This window comes from Notamacropus eugenii, chromosome 1 (genome assembly GCF_028372415.1).
Source record: "Notamacropus eugenii isolate mMacEug1 chromosome 1, mMacEug1.pri_v2, whole genome shotgun sequence".
Classification (NCBI taxonomy): Eukaryota; Metazoa; Chordata; class Mammalia; order Diprotodontia; family Macropodidae; genus Notamacropus; species Notamacropus eugenii.
This window is the reverse complement of record NC_092872.1, coordinates 722,398,419-722,421,126: the sequence shown is the minus strand read 5'-3', so window position 1 is coordinate 722,421,126 and position 22,708 is coordinate 722,398,419. Positions and strand designations below refer to the sequence as shown.

The 22,708-nt window shown below is 41.6% G+C and overlaps 1 protein-coding gene across 1 annotated transcript; it reads right to left on the bottom strand.

The window, feature by feature from the left end:
- Positions 1-712: 712 nt before the first annotated feature.
- On the bottom strand, positions 713-20,540 carry LOC140521609 (uncharacterized). The gene is made up of 7 exons (XM_072636849.1): positions 20,426-20,540; positions 19,596-19,847; positions 18,617-18,705; positions 12,222-12,348; positions 10,779-10,874; positions 5,485-6,915; positions 713-4,772 (listed from the first exon to the last, which is right to left on the bottom strand). The coding sequence occupies exons 3-7, from the start codon at positions 18,647-18,649 to the stop codon at positions 4,750-4,752; spliced, it is 1,710 nt and encodes a 569-aa protein (XP_072492950.1). The 5' UTR covers positions 18,650-18,705; positions 19,596-19,847; positions 20,426-20,540; the 3' UTR covers positions 713-4,749.
- Between the last annotated feature and the right edge of the window lie 2,168 nt (positions 20,541-22,708).

Genomic DNA, 22,708 nt, shown 5'->3' with positions numbered 1-22,708 from the left:
CCTCATCATTCCCCCCTCCAACAGATTAGACCCAAATTCTTTTGTGGTAAGGGGCAAAAGTCTCAGCTTCTAAAACTGCTTCCTGCTGGCAAGGGGTGTAGAGCTGTCCCTGCCTCAATGAATGGGTCCTGTTCAAGGGGTCAGATTTCAGAACCTGGGCGGTGCTAGGTCCAGTGGCCTGGAGACCTAGGATTCAGTCAGAGGTTGGTATATAGCCTGGGTTGTCATCTGCAAGTTGATGGCTTGCACTCTGGAAAAGACGAACCTGGCAAGGAGGTTAGACCAAACAGGCACACAAGGAGTATAAAGAAAAGACAATCTCCCTGGCACAAAAGATAACGTCTGTGGAGAAAATTAAAGACGACTATGGCAAGGCTAAAACACAGAAGGGCATATTTGATAGGGGAGGTTTTTGCTGGCAGATATCCCCTCTCTTTCCAGATTGCTCCATGGGTATAGAGAACAAGGAAAGCATATTTTGAGTAAATAAAAACAACAGCTGGCCTGGGGTCAGGTCCTAAGGAATGGGTTAAGACTCCCAAAGCCTGTCCTCTCCTTTCATCAACATACAGAGTGAAAGGCTTTTCTAGCTTGGGTAGAACCAGTGCTGAAGTGGTGGTCAAATTAGTTTTCAGAGTCTCAAAAGCTTTAGCCTGGTCTGAGTCGGTGGATTGGCTCAGATCCCTACTTAAATCAATTACTCAGAGGCCTCTCAAAGTGATGACAGAAAGTTTATTTACTAGATTCTCAAGAATCAGGACAATCCTACACCAGTTCACCTGGAGTAGGAAAGCAGAAGACAAAGAAAAGGCAGTGATTTATACAGACCCTAATGCAAGGCCCTCCCCCGCCACTGACCATTATTCTCATTAGCTGAGAATATGATCTTACATTCTAGACATGAAATCTAACCAATCCCTTTTGAAATGAAGACACTGAAGAATTAGGTAAACTTTATCCAATCATTGAGACCCTAATGTGCTACACAGTTTTACATCCTTATATCGAACTATTCTGTTCTAAAAATATAGTAACCTTGAGCCTCTCAGTCTTACCTCACCCCTGGGAGAAGAATTACAATCTGAGAAGTCTTCACGAAACCTATCCCACTCAGTGCCTTGAGGAGGGTCATAAAGGGGTTGAGCAAAAAACTGAAAGTAGCAATCCAGAGTCTCCAAAATCCAGCCATGCCTAAAAACACTGACACTTGTTTCTTAGTGGCTGGAACAGGGATAGATAGGATGGTCCTTTTTAGCTCAGAGGTTGGGGAGTGAGAGGTGGGCCTGAGTTCAGGGCCTAGATACTTTATGGACTGGCATGCTATCTGGACTTTGTTGAAAGAGACCCTATAACCTTCAATGCCCAAGAAATTAAGGGCTTCAGTGGCAGCAGCCAAAGAACCCTCCTGGGTGGGGCTACAGATAAGAATATCCCCCACACACTGAATTAAGCTACTACCTGTTAGTTTCAGGTCCTTTACGTCCCTTACTGAAACCTGGCCAAATAAAGGAGGGTTACATGGAAAGGCAAAAATAAATTGTGAGTATTGTCCATGAGGCGTTTTTGCAGGAAGGATTGCAGTGTTGCATGGAGATGAACAAGAGACAAGGATTTTATACTTAAGGAATTTATCAATGAAAGGTTGTAGTTCTTCCCAGCCCTCAGGTTTAATCAGATACTGGCTGAGATGGAGCACTTTAGGGTCTGAGAGGCTAACAACAGGTGGGGTGGAAGAAGTAGCTCCCTCTGGAGTTCCCAGATCCCAAGCAATTGGGAGCACTGTCGCCCACTGTCTCCCACCCTCTCAAGAGAACATGGGGAGATTTAGTGAACAGAGGGAAAAAGGAGATGGGAGGATTAACTAGAGAAAATTGGCTCCCCCAACTTCACCATTAGCCTCCTTTCCAGCAAGGGGACAAAGCAACAGGAGGACATAAGGAAGGAATGTTTAAACAACAGATCCTCAAGTAGGCTGGGGAGGGGGTATGTCTGGAGACATTCTTGAGTTTCCCCTTCAATGTCTATGACCCAGGGGGTCAAGGGGTGGTTAGGGCCAGAGTAACTGGCTAAAGCAGAGAACTTAACCATCTTAAGGTGGGTAACCTTACCTTCAGTCTTTGTTTTTGCCCAGGGCTTGGTGAGAGAGGTGGAGAAAGTGTGAGCACTGCCACCACCCAGGCTTTCCCATTGTTCCAAATCCTCAGAAGACTGGAGGACAGGGTACTGGGGGCAGCTCCACCACTTTATCAACCTGAGGGGCCCTTCAGACAAATGGGACAAAAGCCCTTCTGATCCAAAGGAAAAAGGTCTGTGCTTGGGCTTCTACCTCATCAACTACTTTAAGCAACTTCTGTCCCAGGGCTTAGATGTGGTAACCCAAAGCATTTGGTCAGTCTCCAAAGAATGAGAATCTACGTCTGTTCTACTTTTCCTAAAAGCTATTACTATTTTTCTTCTTTAGATTAAATACATCCAATTCAATACTTAGCAGTTTTTCAACATTGTAATCAAATTCTCCTACATTTTAACTCACCATTTCGCAGCATCCAGATCAAAAGAGAATTGAATTTCCGAAGAACGTAACTGCATCACCCACTAGGTATGATTTTTAAAGTTCACATTACTTACCAAATAATTTCCTGAAACCACAATGAAATTTTGAAGCCTAACAAAAGTAACATTACAGATTGAAAACCAATTTTACTGTTCTGACCAGAAAACTTAAAACAAGACTTGTTGCCATTTAAATGACATCAATTCAGTTGAATATATTCTCCAAATTGTCGACTTACGCAGAAAAACCTTTTGTCCAGCTATGATGCGAACACTCTACATCGATTGTTGTGCTTTATAAAAATTTTGTACCAAAAAGTTTTATTCTACCAAAGATCAAAATGAGTGCCCATCAACTGTTGAATAGGTAAAGAAATTACAATGCATTCATTCAAAGGAATATTATTGAAGAATAATGAGAAACATCAGGATTTCAGGGAGAAAAGCTGTATTTTTAGGGATTTAATCAGAGTAAGTAAATTTAGATGTTTAATGAGGTTTCTTATGTAGGGAAATCTATTGAGGGCTTGAGCAAGAGACTTAACCCTGTTAATTAGATCCCTTTTATCTCCAGCAAGATTTTTCCCACATACACTTAAGTACTGTTCAAATCCAAGGAAAACCATTCAATACCACAGCAACAGTCATATCTTCCAACCACTGACTCCAAAGAGGCCAATGTTATATGAAACCATAAAACTGCAGAAAAATACTATAGGGAAAAGGCAGAGAGGGGAGACATTCCACACAATCAGTCAAAATGTGAATCTGCAGATGACTGAGGCCCAGGTCCTGAGCTTCTACCTGCAAAATTCAGACTCAAATGGAAGAAAACAGGGAAAACCATTAGACCCTAAAGATATGATAAAATAGGATGACTTATGGATAGGAAATGACAGTGATGCATAGAGTGAGGGGATTAGGTCTGGGAGACAGAGAGGCTGAAGAGCCATTAGCAGAGGTTCCTAACATTGCACAGGAGGCAACAACTAAATATATTCCAAAGAAATAGAGCAACCAATCAAAATGGCTGTTTGATGAGGCCTTACAAATAGCTAAGGAAAGAAGGAAAGGGAAAAGAAAAGGGGAGATTTCCCCCAAATGAATTCATAATTTATGAGATTAGCAAGGGGAGATGAGGTTTTCTTGAATGAGCATTGCAACAAAATAGAACAATTGAATGGAAAAGACAAAAGCCCTTTGCAAGAAAATTTGAGCTATCAAGGGAGTATTTCCTGAATATGTGGGCATGGGGACTTCTGGGGCCAAAGTGAGGCACTCACTTGTCTAGGCTCTTCTAGATTCCCTTGAAAACAAACTTGCAATAATGGCTCAGAACCAGTTTTGGAGCAGTGAACCACATTACCAGTCTAGGACGGCTTGCAAGGTGAGCAGGAAAGGTGTCTCACTACAGTGGGAAAGTGCAGTTAAGTGAGGAAGCCAGAGACAGGTTTCACCCTAGGATGCCACAGCACATGTTAGGGAATTCATGATAAACCTTAGGGTTTCTGATATAAATTCAATCTCTTTTTTGGGCTTCATGCACTATATGAAATATACTATGTCTACTGAGGTCTGTGCTGCAGGGAGAAAGCATTACTCATTAATTAGATCCATCCAGCAAGATTTCTTCAATGTACACATTGGAATACACAAAAAATTGAGATTCAGGTGATGACCTTCCTACCATTACTGCTTTTATAAGGATTCCTTGCATTGTGAATACTTTGCAGTCTACTGACCTGCCTCTTTCAGGAAAAGGCTGGTCCTCGTTGAGCACATTCATAAGTCTTTTCTCCACGAGGAATCCTTGATGTAAAGGAAGAGATGATCTCTGGTTGCAGACCTTTCCAGAGTCCAGACAGGGCTAGATCATAAGGTGAAATTTCTGATGTCTCCAAGCTCTATAGTGCATCTGAATGTCTTTCCACATTCATTATGGGAATAGTTTCTACCCATGGGAATTCTGATAGGAAATATCAGAATAACATCAATAATGACTTTAGCTTGAACACTTTTCATATTGATTGACTAATTACATGTCTTCTAGAATGGATTCTGATATGAGAGAAAAGAATGTTTGTCCCATATAAATAAACAATTATTCAACTAGGACGAAGCTTTTTCCCCATGTCCTCATTCAGAAATTGGCCAGTGTAGGTGACTCAGTCAGTCCTTGAAGGGAAGGGCTGATGATCAGATGAAATCTTGGGCAAGACCTGGGAAAATTTAGATCTGACCAAAATGTAAAGAGATTTTATTACAGGTAAATTCTGGCCCATTGTGTTTTAGTGAAACCGTTCTGAGGGGAATTGGACCCCTCTGGTCTACACTGCACTAAGTAATGGTGATCAGGCTAGAAATAAGTCTCTTTGTCCAAAACTGAGTCAAGATTCAGGCCCCTCCCCCTCATCCCTCATTAGAATAAGCCCAAATCTCATAATACTCATTCTCATTAAAATTTAATTAATCAGCATTGATTTATGCCTATAGGTAACTCCCACTTAGCTAAGGGAATATAAGTTTTGAGAGGTCTCCATGATTCCTATTTGGTTGGTAAGAGATAGCTAAATGACCATTGTTTTATAAATTATAAAGGAGCCATCATTAAATAATTACCCAGAAACGATCTCTCCTCAAATTTGCTTTCATCAGGTTTGTATAAGGTGAGAGTGTATATAAAAGGTTCAATTATATTATAGTACTCTCCAGTGTGAATTCTATTATGTGCAGCAACTAGAAAGTCTGGTTCCGAAAGCCTTTCCACATTGATTACATTCATAAGGTTTCTCTCCAGCGTGGATTCTCTGATGTAGACTAAGTTTGGAGCTCTCTCTGAAAGTCAACATTGATTACATTCTTAAGGTTTCTCTCCAGTGTGGATTCTCTGATATAGAGCAAGAGAGGAGCTAGAACTGAAGACCTACTCACATTCATTACATTCATAAGGCTTCTCTCCAATGTGGATTCTCTGATGGGCACAAAGTAGAGAGCTTAGTCTGAAAGCCTTTCCACATTGATTACATTCATAACGTTTCTTTCCAGTGTGGATAATCTGATGTTCTCCAAGACTGGAGCTAGAAATGAAAGACCTTCCACATTGATTACATTCATAAGGTTTCTCTCCAGTGTGGATTCTCTGATGTTGGATAAGTTTGGAGCTCTTAATGAAAGCCTTTCCACATTCATTGCATTCATAAGGTCTCTCTCCACTGTGGATTCTCTGATGCACAGCAAGATTTGAGCTGTCTCTGAAGGCCTTTCCACATTGATTACATTCATAAGGTTTCTCTCCAGTGTGGATTCTCTGATGTAGAATAAGTTTGGAGTTCTCTCTGAAAGCCTTTCCACATTCATTGCATTCATGAGGTTTCTCTCCAGTGTGGATTTTCTGATGGGCTGCAAGACTGGAGCTAGACCTGAAAGTCTTTCCACATTGATTACACTCATATGGTTTCTCCCCAGTGTGGATTCTCTGATGCACAGCAAGTAGGTAGTTTCGTGTGAAAGTCTTTCCACATTGATTACATTCATAACGTTTCTTTCCACTGTGGATAATCTGATGTTCTCCAAGACTGGAGCTAGAAATGAAAGACCTTCCACATTGATTACATTCATAAGGTTTCTCTCCAGTGTGGATTCTGTGATGTACACTAAGTTTGGAGCTCTCTCTGAAAGTCTTTCCACATTGATTACATTCATAAGGTTTCTCTCCAGTGTGGATTCTCTGATGTACAGCAAGAGTGTAGCCCTTTGCGAATGCCTTTCCACATTGATTACATTCATAAAGTTTCTTTGTATGGATTTTCTGATGTAGAGTAAGATGGCCTTTAAATCTGAATGCATTTCCACAAGGATTACATTCATAAGCATTCTCACCATTGTGGATTTTCTGATGTTGAGTAAGATTGGAGACCTGTAGGAATACCTTTCCATGTTTATCATATTCATAAAGTTGCTCTCTAGTCTCGATGCTCTGATGTACAGCAAGATTGCAGCTGCAACTGCCAACCTTTCCACACTGACTGCATTCAGGAGATTGCTTCTCACTATCAATCATATCATGATTAAGAAAGGATGAGTGTTCACTAAAATGTACACCACATTCATGAATCTCATGTGGGTTCTCTGCAGTACAAATTTTTTGACAGTAAATCAGGGAGGACTGTTGACTCATGTTTTTCCCACAATGATGACAACCATAAAGTTTACCTCCAGGGTGAACTTTCTGAAATACAGCACAGATTTGTCTCCTAGTGAAGTCACAGGGACCATCACTCATGAGGTTTTCTTGGTGTGTTTCTTTCACAGAAATACTTAGCTTTTCAGTAGTCCCTTTCATTCCAGGTCTAATCATTCCTTCTGCAAAAAAACAAATGGTGAAAATATTTACAGAGACACATGTACACACACACACAATTATAAACACTTCCCTCCACTGGAAGAAAGTAAACTGATCTATATGACACTTCTTCAGGTAAAGATAAAAGTCTTCCAAGTTAAATTGACACAATCACAATGTTTGAAAATGCCACTACTTCAGATTTGCAGAATAACTTGACTTGGAAAGACCTTCACAGACAATCACATTGGATCCTCAGAAACACCTCTGAAACTGGCAGACCCAGCATTCATGCCACAATCTGAAGTCAGGCCATGAACTCTGAATGGCTGAGTTACCTGAAAAGTATCCCTGCAGGTGAGATTGGATCACCAACCCTGCAACTGGGCATGTTCTGTTTACAGAACTTGATGGCCCTTTTCCATGGCACTTACTTTTGTTAACTTTTTCTTAAGAAAATATGTTTTATTTTTGCACTTTTTTCTCCCTCTCTTTGGGTCTTCCTATTACCTGAGACACAGAAATATTGAAATTAGACCAAGTCATAAGTGTACAACGGGGCTTTAAACTCAAGGGAAAAGAAGAGTCAATCAATGCAGGTGGCACACTTAACTGTTGCCTTATTGTAAGAAACTGCCATGGCAACTGCCAGCCTTGAGCAATCACAACTGTGATGAGTCAAAAGCCAGCAACATTGGACCAGAAACCCCACCAGAAAGGAGATTAGGACTCACTGAAGGCTCAGACACAGGCAGCTTTTATTACCAACAAAATATTTTTCATTAAAATATGTACTTTGAAAAAACAAAATAGTATTGTGCATGTCACAGAAAACAATATTTATAAACATAAATTTCATATGCACTGAAAAACCAAAAACTGAGGTGACTCACTTGATTGTGCTTTACTGCAGAGCTCTGGAACTGATTCTGCAATATCTCTGAGGTGGACCTGGATTTGTTCTCATTCTTGTCTTGATTTTTAAGTTTTTTTCCCCTAATTCTACTCTCCTTAATCTATTTTTATATTCACTCCTTGAGTTCCCCTTTATTCCACGGTATCCCAATGAACTAGATGTCTTTACACTCCCAAACACTCTCCTTTCCCTGGATTAGTTAAGACCAAGGTTCCTGATCTGCTGTTTCTTCTCCACCATTTCCATGTTCCTCTGGCAGACTGACAGCTCCTTGAACGCAGGGACTGCCTTTTCTCTTCCTAAAACTTGGTGAGATACCTAGAAAACTGGAGGTGCTTAATCCATGCTTTTTGACTGACAGGACCCATGACTGACACCAGGCCCCAGCTTTTGCCTCAATCCCTATATTCTGTTCTCTGCCTTATTTGGCAAATGCAGACCTGTTTCTCACTCTTTCACTTTATCTCCTATTTGTGTGAACTTTGTCTGGTTCTAAACCTGATGGGACCTGAGCATGCCCAGAGAGAACACTGCAGAGACTCTTTTTAGGCTCCTGAAGCATCCCATACTAAGGGACACCTAGGAATTTCTAATTAGCACTTGGCCAAACTCAGAGTGACTGTCAGTTCAATGAATGTGGCCAACAATTCTCCAAGAGGGCGCCAAAGATTGGGCCTTAGAGATCAAGGGAGGGACACAAGTTGATAATTTAGGTAAAGCATATCCTTGGATTAATTCTAAACGAGGCAACAACCTTTGCTTGTACTCACATGCTACTGAATGGAAAGAGAAAATCATAAAACCTGCTGCCTGGGTCAACTACAATTTAAGGGTATTTAAATTCAGGGTAGACCTCATGGTGCCAAGGGTATCTTTTGAGTCCCTTTAGGTAGTTAAATGTGCAGTAGGTACTGATTAGGAGGACTGAAGTTCAAATCCAGCCTCAGAGACACTTACTAGCTTTGGAACCCTTCCCAAGTCACTTAGGGCTCTTACCCTTGATTTCTTGTCTATAAAATGAGCCTGAAACGCAAGTGGGAAATCATTCCAGCATCTTAGCCAAGAAAACCCCAGATGAGCTCATAGTGAAACAGAAATGACTGGAAGGACTGAAAACCACAACCTGACTCCCTATCTCCTTCATCACAGCATCTTTCCCAATTCTTTTAATTCTTTCCCGAATGTCCCTGATTGCCTGTTCCCACTGTCCACCTCCGTATTCACCTGCTCAGTGAAGAAATGTGCCTTCCATTTTTGCTTTGAAAAAATTGGATACTTATCAAGAGCTATTTTATCCTCCTCATTTGCCATCCATGAAGTGACTTTTTTTTCTCTTTGATGTCACTATCAGATGAAATGATCCCCCTGCTAGCTAAAGCAAACTCCTTTCCCTACTGCTACAAACCATTTCTTGCTAATGCTCAAAACATGATCACTTGATCCATTCAAACCCAGAGATATTTTTTCATGATCTTTATTCCATTTCTTGCCTAAACAGCTGGAAGTGCCCACTTACAAGTGGAGTCGCTGACTCTTTTCTCTGAAATTCTCAGCAGTCTCGCTCCCAGTATCGTTGTTCAACTGAAATTCCCCTCTCCAAAATTACCAAAAACATCCATTCTGTTAAATCCACTATTCATATCTTCATCTTCATCTTTCTTTCCTTCTCTACAGCTTTTCACAATCAATCACCCCTCTTTTTCTCTCTCACTCTATACTCTCTCTGCAATTTAGTGACACTAATTTCATTGTTCCCCAAACCAAACTCATTCTCTTTCCTCCAACCCTCCTATCTTCCTACTTTGCTAATGTTCTCCAAGGCATTCTCCCATTAGAGAACTTTCATAAATGAGGTGTCATGTCTTCCTCACTGACTTTCACAAAGACTTCTGTCCCACATATTCAATCTGCTCCTCAGTCCTCTGAGAGCACCCAGATAACATCTCTCCCATAACACTTCCTTCTCTCCCAACACTTCAGCTGTCTTGCTTCAGGTCCCAAACACCACACAACAGAGCTATTTCAAGAACCTGATACTTGTTCCAGTTGCTCCAAGTCTCCCTCCACTCCAGTCATTCCACCCCTCTCTTACAAAGATCATCTTCCTAAAGTTCTTGACTGACCATATCATCACATCCTCAACAATCTCCTGTGGCTCCCGAGGAAAAGGATCAAATATAAAATCTCTTCTAAGGCTGCTAATCACCTACCATCTCTCTTCACATACCGCTCTCCTGTTCTTCTAAATTTTCTTTCCCTTCACATCCTAACCAAACATGCTATAATCCAGTGGTATGGGCTTCACATCTATTCTGTGAAGAGGACACTGTCTTCCAAATGTTTGGGCTTTCCAAGCTGTCTCCAAACAGAGAATGCCATCCTGGCTTCCCTGAAGCCCCAGCTAGGGCCCATGTTCCACAATAGGCTTTTCAGTTCTCCTTCACTGTAGTACATTTCCTCTCTCAATGAGATCCAATCTGTCTTGTCCATAACAGGTTTCTACATGACTGTTGGCATGTCATCTGCCCATCCAGTCAGTGAACACCAGGAGAGCAAGTGATGTTCCTTGCATCTCTTTATGTTGCTTAACAGATGGTATGGCATATAGCAGCAACTTTCTAAGTCTTCACTGATGAGAAAAATGCCTAAGAAAGAAACGATATTTAAAAGCCTAACCCCGTTTTGCACTTTCAGGGAAGTTCCATGCCCCCAAATTCTAAACAATGCATTTTTTTAGGATCATAGATTATCAGTAGGAGACAGCTTAATTGTATGGTATCTAACCTCCTAATTTTACAGAAGGGGAAACTGAGAATCAGTAGGGTTCAGTGACTTATGCACAGATTCACCGCTAAAAGTCTCTGAAAAAGAATCATAATTCAAGTGTTCCTGCCCCCAAATCTAACACTTGCTTTCCTACAATACCAGGAGACACAGCTCTTATGTGCCTGCTTTTACCTCACTCACCTGGACAGCAGCTCCTCAGGCCTTCTTGTTCCAGCATCAGTGGCACCTCCCTTTCCTCCAGATAAAACACCAAATATTCTCTGGGAACTGGAAGCCCTGATAATATGGAAAAAGGAATGAACACGGAGAAATACTTAGAATTTAGTCCTTTTTAGGGAAAACAGTGTACATACAAAGCTACTCCATTTTGAGAATCATTCCTTTATGTTCACAAACCTCTGGCTTATTCTTCCACTAATGACTGTAATGCAAGTAACCCAAAAAGGATGGGCCAGATCAGCATTGAACTCCAGCAGATTAGAGCTTGATGGATCAGCTCTGGCTCTGCCTCCTCCTCAACTCCTCACTCCATGAAACCTATAAAAACCTGGTTACTGTTCATTCAGTGAGTCATTGCTCTTCTGGTGAGATTCTCCTTTTGGGGAACTGAATGAACCTTAGTTACTCAAATTTTAACTCTTGGCCAGTCTCTAATTCCTGCCATTGACAGGGGCATGCAATGAAGGAGGAAAAGATGGCGGCCAGAAGTGCTTAAGCATGATTTCCATAGCTTTAATTTTTGATAACTTTGGGGAAAGGTGGGGGAGAAGACCATGGAGCCAATGGAGAATCAGAAAATTTGATCATGGTGCACCTTCCTCAAAGGAGGCACTCATTGCAGAGTTCCCATTATCTAGAAATTTGAGGTGACTGGTAGTGCAGTGGGGTGAGGCCTGGAAATAGACTGAGGAATGCCAAGGATTAAATCCACCCTCAGACAGTTATTACCTGTGTGTCTGCAAAAGTCACTTAGCCCCTGTTTGCTTCAGTTTTCTCAAACACCAGATGGGAACAATAATATCAGCTAATAAGATAATATTGTAAAGAAAGGACATAACACAACAGCTGATGAACAGCAGGTGAAGAGAAAGGTTTATTGCCCTCTCTGCTTTGCCACCACCTGTAGTGGGTAGTGGAGGCGCTGTAAAGGAAGATTAAGGACAATTGGGTAACACTAGGCAGAACTAGAAATTGTGAGTTACAAATTGATGCTTCTCAGAAAGTAGGATATCCTAAATACTTGGCCCATCACAAAAAGGAAGAGGAAACAGAGAAAAGCAGGCTGAGCACTTTTCAGATATTTGGCAGAGAAAATTCGTGTCCAGGCAGAGGTTGGACTAAAAAATACATGGGATTAGTTCTACATCTGAGATGCTTCAACACTGACATTGCCTTAGGCCTCAAGCTACCTAAAATTGGTATGAGACAGCTGCAGTAGCAACAACAGAACATACAGATTATCTTCACACCAGGCAGCAGAAGGACTGTATCGCTTGGACACTGGAGACCCGCACATTTCCCATTCTGGTAATAGATAAGTGCTCCAAAGTCAGCATGCTGAGGAATGAAGATATTGCCTTTGGTAGCACACTAAGTAAGAGTGCCCAGGGGAAATGTCCTTACCCAAGGAGAGTAGGTTGTGGGCATTTTCCAGCATGACTGCCTTGTATAACTGCTTCTGAGGATGGTCTAAGAGGTCCCATTCCTCTGCGGTGAAGTCCACAGACACATCCTGGAATGTCACCAGCTCCTAAACCATCAAGAGTCACAAGATTTAGACCTGGAAAAGACTCCAGAATTCAAGCAGTCTAACTCTCATCAAGGGAGAAGAGGAAACTGAAGCACAAAAAGGGGATTTACCTAAAATTCTTCTCCTACTTTACTGAGAATCAATCTTTAAAACCACAATCATTAAGACCTCAATGAAAACTTGAGAGATGTATTTGACATGATCAATTGGAATAAAGTGGAGGAACATCTTACTATGGAATCTGGGAAAAAATGTACGTTTTGTCTGTGAGATAGAAAGACCAAAGGAAGAGAGAGAAAAGTGAAATTCCTTCCTTATCACAACGGATAAAAATAAAATTTTATCAACAATATTCTGTCAGCTTTGGGAGAAGATGGCCAGTAGAGTCAACTGTGGGGTTCGAGGGGGAGAATGTTTGATTATAGAAAAGAGAGGGAAGAAAAAAATCTAGTTAATTTCCTGAGAGCCTGAAACAAAATCTTCTCTAGATAAAAGATGAAAAGGATTCATAAGATATACTAATTACAACCTAGACTGAACTGAAGGAGATGAGACTTTCCAGCCAAGTGAAGAATTCTTTGTTATTACACTGTGTCTTGGGGCTACCCTTTGTATAATCTGTCATGGCCAAAACATCTTATGCCTTTTATTTATGATAGCTTTCATTTGTCAATAGTTATTACTTCCTTATTAAAGTATTTACTTACGCAGTTGTTCATTTTTGTTGTTCTTTGTGTTCAAAGCAGACCAAAAGGGCATCGCTATGTAAGGGTTCAAGTACAATGTGTGTGACCATGGATGATCAGACTCATAGAGGCCAGAAGGCTCTACCACAGTTTGGGAACAAATAGTGCACATGAACATTTGGGGTGGACATGCCTCTCAATTTGCTCATCTCACTATTCTTTGAAATACTGCAATGCTACCTCTCTAGCACAACACACCATGTTCTTTGATGTTGATAAGCTATGGTGGGTGGTCCTTAGCCACTGTCTCCCATGTCTAACCATTGATTCCAAAATTCTTCAGAGAGACCTTGGGAATATGGCCTTCTTCTATGACTTCTGACCACACTGAGTGCCTTCTTTGAGGACTTCCAAATTGTTCTCCACAAGAGTTGGATCAGTTCATAACTACACCCACCGAATGTTAGGATTCCAGTTTTTCCACATCTCTTCAACCTCCATCATTTTCCATGTTCATCATATTAGCTGATCTGATAAGTATGAGTTGGTGCCTTGGAGGTGTTTTAACTTAGCACATGTATGATACAAATTTAGACCATTTTTTTCATGATTATAGACAGGTTTCATTGAATGTTTGCAAAACTGCCTGTTCAAATCCTTTCATTATTTATCAGTTGGAGAAAGATGTATACTTTACAAATTTACAAATGTATAATTTACAAATTAGAATCAGTTGTCTATTATTTATGAAATGAAGCCTTTATCAGAGATACTTGTTGAAAAAAATTCCCCAATTCTCTCCATTTCTTATAATTTTCATTTCATTGGTTTTGATTATGCTAACACATTTAAATTTTATATGATCAAAATTATGGATTGTACATTTTGTATTATTCTCTAAAACTTGTTTGGTCATCAATTCTTCCCTTATCCATGCACCCCATGGAATTTTTGCAAAAAATAACTGCGGAATAGGGCAGGAAGGTACTGCAAACACATGTAAGAAGGCAAAAATTGTCAATAGAGCCTTTCATTCTGTAATAAAATAAGAAAGGAAATTGGTTTAAAGACAACAAAAGATTCAAACCAAATGGAGACTTAACAACAATATTTATACATTTAATTCTATAGTAATGAAATGATGGGGACAACTGGGGGTAGAGGGGATACAATGTTGGAACTGGAGTCAGGAAAATGTGAGTTCAAATCCAGCTTCAGACTCTTACTAGCTATGTGATCCCAGGCAGGGAATTTAACTCTGTTTGACTCAGTTTCCTCATCTGAAAAATGAGCTGGAGAAATAAAAACCACTCCAGCATCATTGCCAAGAAAACCCCAAACGGGGTCACAAGGACTTGGACACGGCTGAATAACGTCAATAACAACAACAACATTATGGAGGTGACGTTTCACAGCAGAAGAAAATAACCAAATTCATTTGGAAAAATAACAGAAATACAATAATATCATGGGGAATGATGGAAATAAGTAAGAATAGGGGAGCAACTATATCAAACAGCACTGGTCATCAGCACTGTGTGGTAGTGGGGTGAGGGAGAGAGAGAGAGAGAAATGAATGGAACAGATGAAAGAAGGGAATTTCAGAATCATTACAACTCAGTAACTCCATGTTTGGTAAAGTGGACAAAAGACTGATTTAGGAAAAAATCAATATTTGGCTAAAAAAAACCAAACACTACTGAGAAAAGTAGAAAGCAGTCAGGAAGGAAATTAAGATTAGACCAACATCTCATACAATACTCTACAACACATTCTAAATGGATATTTTGTTGCTGTTCAGTTGCTTCAGTCATGTCTGACCCTCCATGGTCACATTTGACGTTTCCTTGGTACAGACCTGATATACTAAGAGGGTAAAATGGAAATTGAAAGATTCTACCAATCATCTCCTAAAAAAGAACCAAAATGAAAACTCCCAGGAATATTATAGCTAAACTCCAGTGCTCCCAGTTCAAGGACATAAAAAGAGTACAATCAGCCAGAAAGAAGTAATTCAAATGGCATGGAACTATAGTCAGGCTAACACAACAAGTGAGGAACGGATACATTAAAAGCAATCGGAGGGTGTGGAATAGAATATTCACCAAGAAAAAGGAAGTAGGATGGTGAACAAAAATCACATACTCAGAAAAACTGAATATATCCCTCAGGGGAAAAAAATGTTCATTCAATAAATAGAGGACATTCAAAGATTCCTAATGAAAAGACCAGACCTGAACAGAAATTGGATCTTGAAATACAAGAACCAAGAGAAACATCAAAAGGTAAACAGAGTAAACAAAAGAGATTCAATAAGGTTAAATTGCTTATATTCCTACATTGGAAGATGATACCTGTAACTAAAGACCTTTAGGACTATTAGGGCAATGAGAAGGAGTATACACTGATAGTATACATTAACTGTGATGGGGTGGTATTCAAGAAAACAAAACTAAGGGCTGAAAAAGAGAATTGCATTCCAACAAGAAGGAAGGGAAAGGCAGAAGTGGATGAATTATCTCACATAAAAGAGACAAAGAAGAGGTATTACAGTGAAGGGGAACATGGGGGAGGTGGGAATGGAGGCCTTGAGCCTTACTCTGAACAAATTGGCACAAAGAGGGAATAACATCCATGCTTGGATGGGTACAGATATCTAACTCATCCTACAGAGCAGTCAAAAGGGACTTGGATAATGGGGGAGGGGAGAGACTGATAGAAGGAAGGGTAGATTGGGGGAGGCATTGATCAGAAGGAAAACACTGCTGAGGAAAGAGGGTAAAAGGTGGAAGAAAGAGAGAATGAGAAGGGGAAATAGGATGGAGGGATATACACAGGTATCAAAACTGTAAATATGAATGGAATTAACTCACCCTTATATTGAATTAATAGATGCAAAATGGATAATTTTGATTGTACTAAATTCAAAAGTTGTTTTTTACAGAAACCAAATCAATAAAATCAAGATTACAAGGAAAACTGACACCTGGGAAAATTTTACACCAAGTACCTCTCATAAAGATCTCATTTCTCAGACGTATGGAGTACCTAGTCAAATTTATACGACTACAAGTCACAACCCAGTTGATCAATGGTCAAAAGATATGAATAGGCAGCTTTGAAACAAGGAAATCAAAGCTATTTAGAGTCATATAAAAATTCTCCAAATGACTATTAACTAGAAAAATGCAACTTGAAACAACTCTCAAATTAAAACAAACCTCATACCTATTAAATTGACAAATAAAACAGAAAAGGGAAATGATAAATATTGGAAGGAAGTAGGAAAACAGGGAGAATAATGCACTGTTGCTAGATTTGTGAACTGATTCAACCATGATAAGAGTTTTTGAAACTATAAGAAAAGGGGTACAAAAATGTGGATGCCCCTTGACTCAGGAATAACCATATGAAATTGCTATCCACAAAAGGTTTTTTTCAAAAGGACCTACTCACACTCTTTCTGGGGTGGCAAATTATGGGAAATTGAGGAGATGCCCATTGATTGCAGAATACCCTTACAAGTTGTAGTATATGATTGCAGTGGAATACTAGTGTGTTACAGAACATGACAAGCAGGATTTCAGAAAAACCTAGAAACGCTGAAATGAACTGATGCAGGAGGAACGTTGTAGAAAGCAGAGGCAATATTGTTTGAGGAGCAATGGTGAATAACTTAGCTATTCACAGCTTATATAACAAAGTAAGACAATCTGAAAGGATTCTTGATGAAAAATGCCCTTTTCCCCCCTCCATAGAAAGAACTGATTCAGAATATACACCTAAAGCATACCAGTTTTCATTTGCTTTCTTTTTAGTACAATTTCTTTCCCATAAACTAATATGGAAATGTTTTACATGACTGCATATGTGAACCTATTTCTGATTGCTTACCACATGCAGGAGAGATAAGAGGAAGGAGGCAGGTAGAGAACTATAACCTCAACATTTAGAAATAAAAATGTTTTTGCATGTAATTGGGGAAAAATGAAGTATTGTTTTAAAAAAGACTAGTAGTCAATGGCAACTAGGTGACACAGTAGACAGAGTGCCAGGCCTGGAGTCAGGAGGATCTGAGTTCAAATTTAGCCTCAGACACTAACCAGCAATGTAATCCTGGGCAAATCATGTCCCCCTGTGTGCTTCAGTTCCTCCTATGTAAAATGTGCTGGAAAAAGAAATGGAGAAACACTCCAGTATCTTTGCCAAGAAAACCCCAGTGTGTCACAAAGAGCCAGACAAGACTAAAACAACTGAAAAACAACAAATAGGCATTTCCCAATAGATATATGGTTAAAGGATCTGAACAAAAAATTATCAGAAGCAACTGCCAGGTATTCCTAGTCATATGAAAAAATGCTCCAAACCCACATAGAAGAGAAAAGCAAAGCAAACCTCTGAGAATTCATCTCACACTCTGCAAAACTGACAGCAAGGACAATAGCACCAGTCAATGTTGGAGGAGCTGTGGGAAGATGGGCACACAAACACACTGTGGATGGAGCTATGGAATGGGAGAAGATCAGGGAGATCGGAGTTCAAATGCCGCCTCAGACACTGACTAGTTATGTGACCCTGGCTGGTAAGCCTTTGAAATCTATTGGCCTCAGTTTCCTGAACTGTGAAATAAAGATAAGAAGAGGACCTGTGCTATGCATGGGGTTGTGAAGATGGTCAAAAGTAGATTAGGGGAAGAAAGTAATTCACTGTGCTGGGTCTTTGCCTTCGAGCACTATACCTCTTTGATAAGAACTGAGCATCTCCTTTAGGACAGCCCTTTCCCCTACAGGAAAAGAAAACTCCCAGAATTTTGAGTAGTTCCCCAAACTCAGTTCTTTCCTATATCCTCTCTAACAAGGGACGTACTAGGCCCTTAACGAATGCTAATTAAGTAACAGCTAAAGATGGCATTCTTTTCTTTGGCCTAGTCCAAACAGCTCTGTTAATGGCCTTTGAACATGGTGGGCATGTGAGCCCAAAGTCAACTTAACCTGTCTTCTGGAGCTTCCAGATTTTCCAGAAACACAGGACCAGAGTAAGCAGGAGGTCAGGAACACCTCAGCCCTGGCTCATGATACTAACTCCTTTCACCCCTCACTGCCCCCTGACTGTGCCCTTCATGATGCCCAACTACAAGACAGTGTGCAACTGACAGATTAACTATTTATGCAGATCAGACCATGGAGGATAAGCAGAGCATCCTGTTTTCCAGGTCTGCCTGGGAGAGCTTGGCCAAAGAGGTAAAGGGGAAGGGGGAGCAGTCCTAAGGACATGTGGGGTAGGGGTGGTAGTCATGGATACAGGAACAAAGACAAGATCTCTAAAGAACAGAGAGGAATGAGTGAAGAGGTCTTAGGAGGGCAGCCACTGGGGATGAGTAGTTAGTGATTGTGATGCCAATATGCCATGGATTAATTCAAAGGACAGAGAACAGGATGGTGTTGTTGCTACTGTTTCCAATTTCCTGCCTATTTTTGTAAAGAAACAATGCATAGGTTGGGGATCACCAGCCTACAGACAATCCTCTTTGTTTATGGAAATAGCTTCTTTGGGGGTCAAGTCCGTGGACAGAGTGCACTCACCTGGGGTGGGGGTCTGCAGCTGCCAAGGGCCATTCCTTCAGGCTCCACACTCCCAACCTGGGCCAGGCTTTGGTCTTCTACAAACTGAGCTTGGGAGAGAGAAGGATAAAGAGAACGGAGGCTGGCCTACGGAAGTTACAGGGGGTGAGGCCCTGCCCTCAGGACAGAGAATGAAGCCTAGAGGTAGGGGTCCTGCTTGAAAAAGATGGTCCCACCATCTCCTACCACTCTTCTTTCCCCTTCCTTTCTCCTGTTATTCCGATAACAAGGGGCAGAAGGTGCTTGGGATCCTACATGGGATAAGAGCAATAAGAGCCTCAATGACTCCTGAATCAGAGATTTCCCTCTGACTGAGTGTGGGACCAGGACCCCTAAAGGGCCCCCACAGCCTGAACTTCCCCCCACACCTAGATACCGAATAATGCTTTCAATCCCCTGTCGTGGTGGCCCCCACCCAGCCCAACCCTTCTGAGTGGTTTATCCTGGAATCACCCCAGGCCCCTTCTTCTTTACCTCAGGATCACCACAGGCAGCCTGCCACCCCTCAATCCCATCCCTAATCTTCATACCATCTTTACTTTTTCCCCATAAAAGTCAGTCTTGACCAGACTAAAGAGGCCGATTAAAAAAAACATCTCACCCTCCTCTATAAGCAACACAATGGGCCTTGGCTCTGAATGAAAACAAAGGCCTGAGGGGCCCATTTCCTTGGAGGCAGATCCAGGCCTTCACATAGGCATTTACAGGGTCACTAGAGCCTTTCATTTTTATTTCACTCAAGACAGGATTCCTGGGTCCCTGCCGAGAAGGTGTGAATTTTGTGAAAATTCAAAAATTCAATCGTAAATCTAGGGGAGGGGTAACCCCAGACCTTTGAGAAGTGATCTGGAGTCTGGAAAAGAGTTAGCAGGAGGAAACTTGTCCAGGAGCCAGGCAGGAGAGGGAGGATTGCTCCAGGGGGACCTGAAGGTAGACTTACCACAGGGTCAGAAGGGTAGGAGGAGACCCAATGGGATGAACAGCCAGCAGGTCTGTGAGGGGCTGGCTCCGACCCACCTGGCACCTGCACCCACAGAGAAAGCCTCCAGAAGGCAGAGATCTCAGGTCCAAGGGAAGATGAGTGGGATGGCTCAGATCCCTACTTAAATTAATTACTCAGAGGCCTCTCAAAGTGATAACAGAAAGTTGATTTATTCGATTCTCGAGAAGCAGGGCAATTCCTGGAGTTCACCTGGAGCAGCAAAAGCCGAAGACAAAGAAAAGGCAGTGATACATTCAGACCCTAACGCAAGTCCCTCCCTCCCCCGCTGACCATTATCCTCATTAGCTGAGAATACGATCTTACATTCTAGACGCGAAATCTAACGAATCCCTTTTGAAATGAAGACATCGAAGGGTCATGTAAGCTTTATCCAATCATCGAGACCCTAATGTGCTACACAGTTTTATACCCTTATATGGAATTATTAAAAATATTGTAATCTTGAGCCTCTCGGTCTGACCTCACCCCTGGGAGAAGAATTACAATCTGAGAAGTCTTCACTAAACCTATTCCACTCAAAGACAACGTGATCTGAGATCTGAGGAAAGAAGGCAGAGGGAGCTCCAGTCCAAGGGCAGAAGGCAGAGAGATCTCAGCTCCAGGGAAGAAGGCAGAGATCTCACCAGTTCCAGTTTTCAACCTGCCTACGCTGGGAGGCTCCTCCCAGCCTCTGAGGCCCCTTTAAGGGCCCTTTCCCCTAATCACACCCAGGGTCAAGCACTCAGGACCCTTTCTCCCTCTCCTCCCCAAGCCCTGCCCTCCATCACCTGCACAGCCTTGGCCACTGGGATGGCCCCTCTTTCACCCTAGCCTCTCCGCAGGCCTCCAAACTGCACCCCAGAGCTCTTGTTCCACCTGGGACACCCCCCACCAGGCTGGTCATCTCTGAGAGCTCCTCCTCCTCCATTACCCTCCCACGTGTTTCTTATTGGAGGAAAGATTCAGAACTTTAGGAGTTGGCGGGGGAGGGGGGGGGGAGGGGAGGCAGAGGCCAGCTGGAGATTTCCAAGGAGCAAGGGATTCCCCAACTACGGAGCTTAGTTTGAGGATGGGGGTTGCTCACCAAATGCAGGCAGAGTGATTAGCACATTCTCCTAGTTTGAATTAGAATGTGGCTCATTTCAAGTCCGATCCCAGCAGGATGATTGGGATGTTTGACCCGCTAAGGACAGATCCACCCTTACTGTGAAACAGACTTAAAATCTGGCACTTAAGGACACGGGTTTAGGAGCTGAAAGAATAAGAATTCGGTGTCACTGGGTCAGAATTACCCTTTGCTCCTCCCTGAATGCAGTCAGCCTAGAGGGTCAGAGGCATAAATGGACAAAGTGCTTTTTCTAAGGTAATTCTAATTTAGATAATCCGCTGAATTGATGTTATTGGACTGGCAATTTTGTTCCATGTATTAACACTGTAACATCTTTTTTGTTGTTATTATGCTCCAAAATTTTCTCAAATGAGGATTTGCGAGAACCGTGGTATGTTTTTAATTTGAAAAGAAATTTTTTTTAAGAGACATGCACTTGTACCATTAGAAAACGTAATTTTCTTTTGATCTGAATGCTATCAATTTATGACTTAAGCTGTAAGAGAGTGGTTGTAATGTTTCCACACTGTTCTATATTTAATTGGGTATATTTTGCTTTAAAATGTCTGATTATTTACTCTTTGAGAAAAGTACTGAGGACCTGGTAAATTCTCCACTCAGGTTTTCACCTGGATTAAAAAGGCAAAACTCAGGACAAGGAGAATTAAAAGGAGTTTGTTATGTCAGTGTAGAAACTCATTCAACAGTGGATCCCCTTGGGTCAGCAAGGAATTCAAGATGGAACTGATGAGGTTTAGGGGTTCTGGGGACCCCAAAATACCAACATGCCGGGTCCTGCTCGAATGAATTCAACACAAGCCCTCTTAAACCAAAGAATAACAAAGTTTGTGAAAGATTCACCATACTGAGTTGACTCTTAAAGGAGCCTAAGCATTTGTAAGGCTTGTATTCACAAGCAGGCCAGAGAGAATCTATACTAGACAGTCTGAAGGACTTCATGGAGACAAGATGGACCTTAAATACAGAAAAAGCATCCAGGTGTCTCCAGGTAGTCCCAGGGTCCTAGACATGGTCTTCATAGATCAATCTCAGGGAGAGTCCTGATGGGAGCAGCTGGTAGTCCAGACAAACCACAAACCAGACTGGGCAACTTGGACTTCAAGAGAATGCTAAGTAGTTGGGAATGGGGCAGCTAGGTGGTGCAGTGGATAGAGAACCAGTGCAGGAGTCAGGAGGACCTGAGTTCAAATATCACCTCAGGCACTTGACACTCACTAGCTGTGTGGCCTTGGGCTAGTCAGTTAACCCCAATTGCCTCATCCTGGGTCATCTCCAGTCATCTTGATGAATATATCTGGTCACTGGATTCAGATGGCTCTGGAGGAGAAATAAGGCTGGTGACCTGCACAGCCCTCCCTCACTCAAAACAAAGTCAAGTGCAAGTCATGTCATCATTTCTCTGATGGCATCGTCTTCTTCAGCAAGGAAGGACCAACACACACACATAAGTAGGGGGAATATGAGAAGGATGCTAGGATTAAAGGAAGAGAATGCTAAATGGTGATCAGATAGGGAGTATCTGGGCTGAGAGAAATGGAAGGGGAATCCAAGGAGCCACTGCCCCCACCACGCACCCCCACAAAGGCCAGACTATCCCAGGCCCTTGGGAGAGATGGGGCAAAAGCCCTCCTGATCCAAGGGAAAAAGGTCTTGACTTGGGCTTCTATTTCATCAACTATTTTAAGCAACTTCTGCCCCAGGGCTTAGATTTGGTAACCCAAAGCATTTGGTCAGTCTCCAAAGAACTCCCCAGAGAAGGAGAATCTGTCTACTCTACTTTTCCCAAAAGCTGTTAGTATTTTTCTTTTTTAAATTCAATTCATCCAATCAAATACCTAGCAGTTATTCAACACTGTAATTACATTCTCTAACAGTTTAATTCACCATTTCACAGCCTCCAGAGCAAAACAGAATTGAATTTCTGAAGAATATAATTCCATCA

What these genes read in the sequence shown, in the direction of transcription:
- LOC140521609 (XM_072636849.1), bottom strand. Translation starts at nt 18,649, where the DNA reads ATGGCCCTTGGCAGCTGCAGACCCCCACCCCAG. An exon ending in CCACAACCTACTCTCCTTGG is followed by an intron (nt 10,875 to 12,221) that starts GTAAGGACATTT and finishes CCATATTATCAG; the next exon opens with GGCTTCCAGTTCCCAGAGAA. An exon ending in GCCTTATGAATGTAATGAAT is followed by an intron (nt 4,773 to 5,484) that starts GTGAGTAGGTCT and finishes AAATTTTCCCAG; the next exon opens with GTCTTGCCCAAGATTTCATC.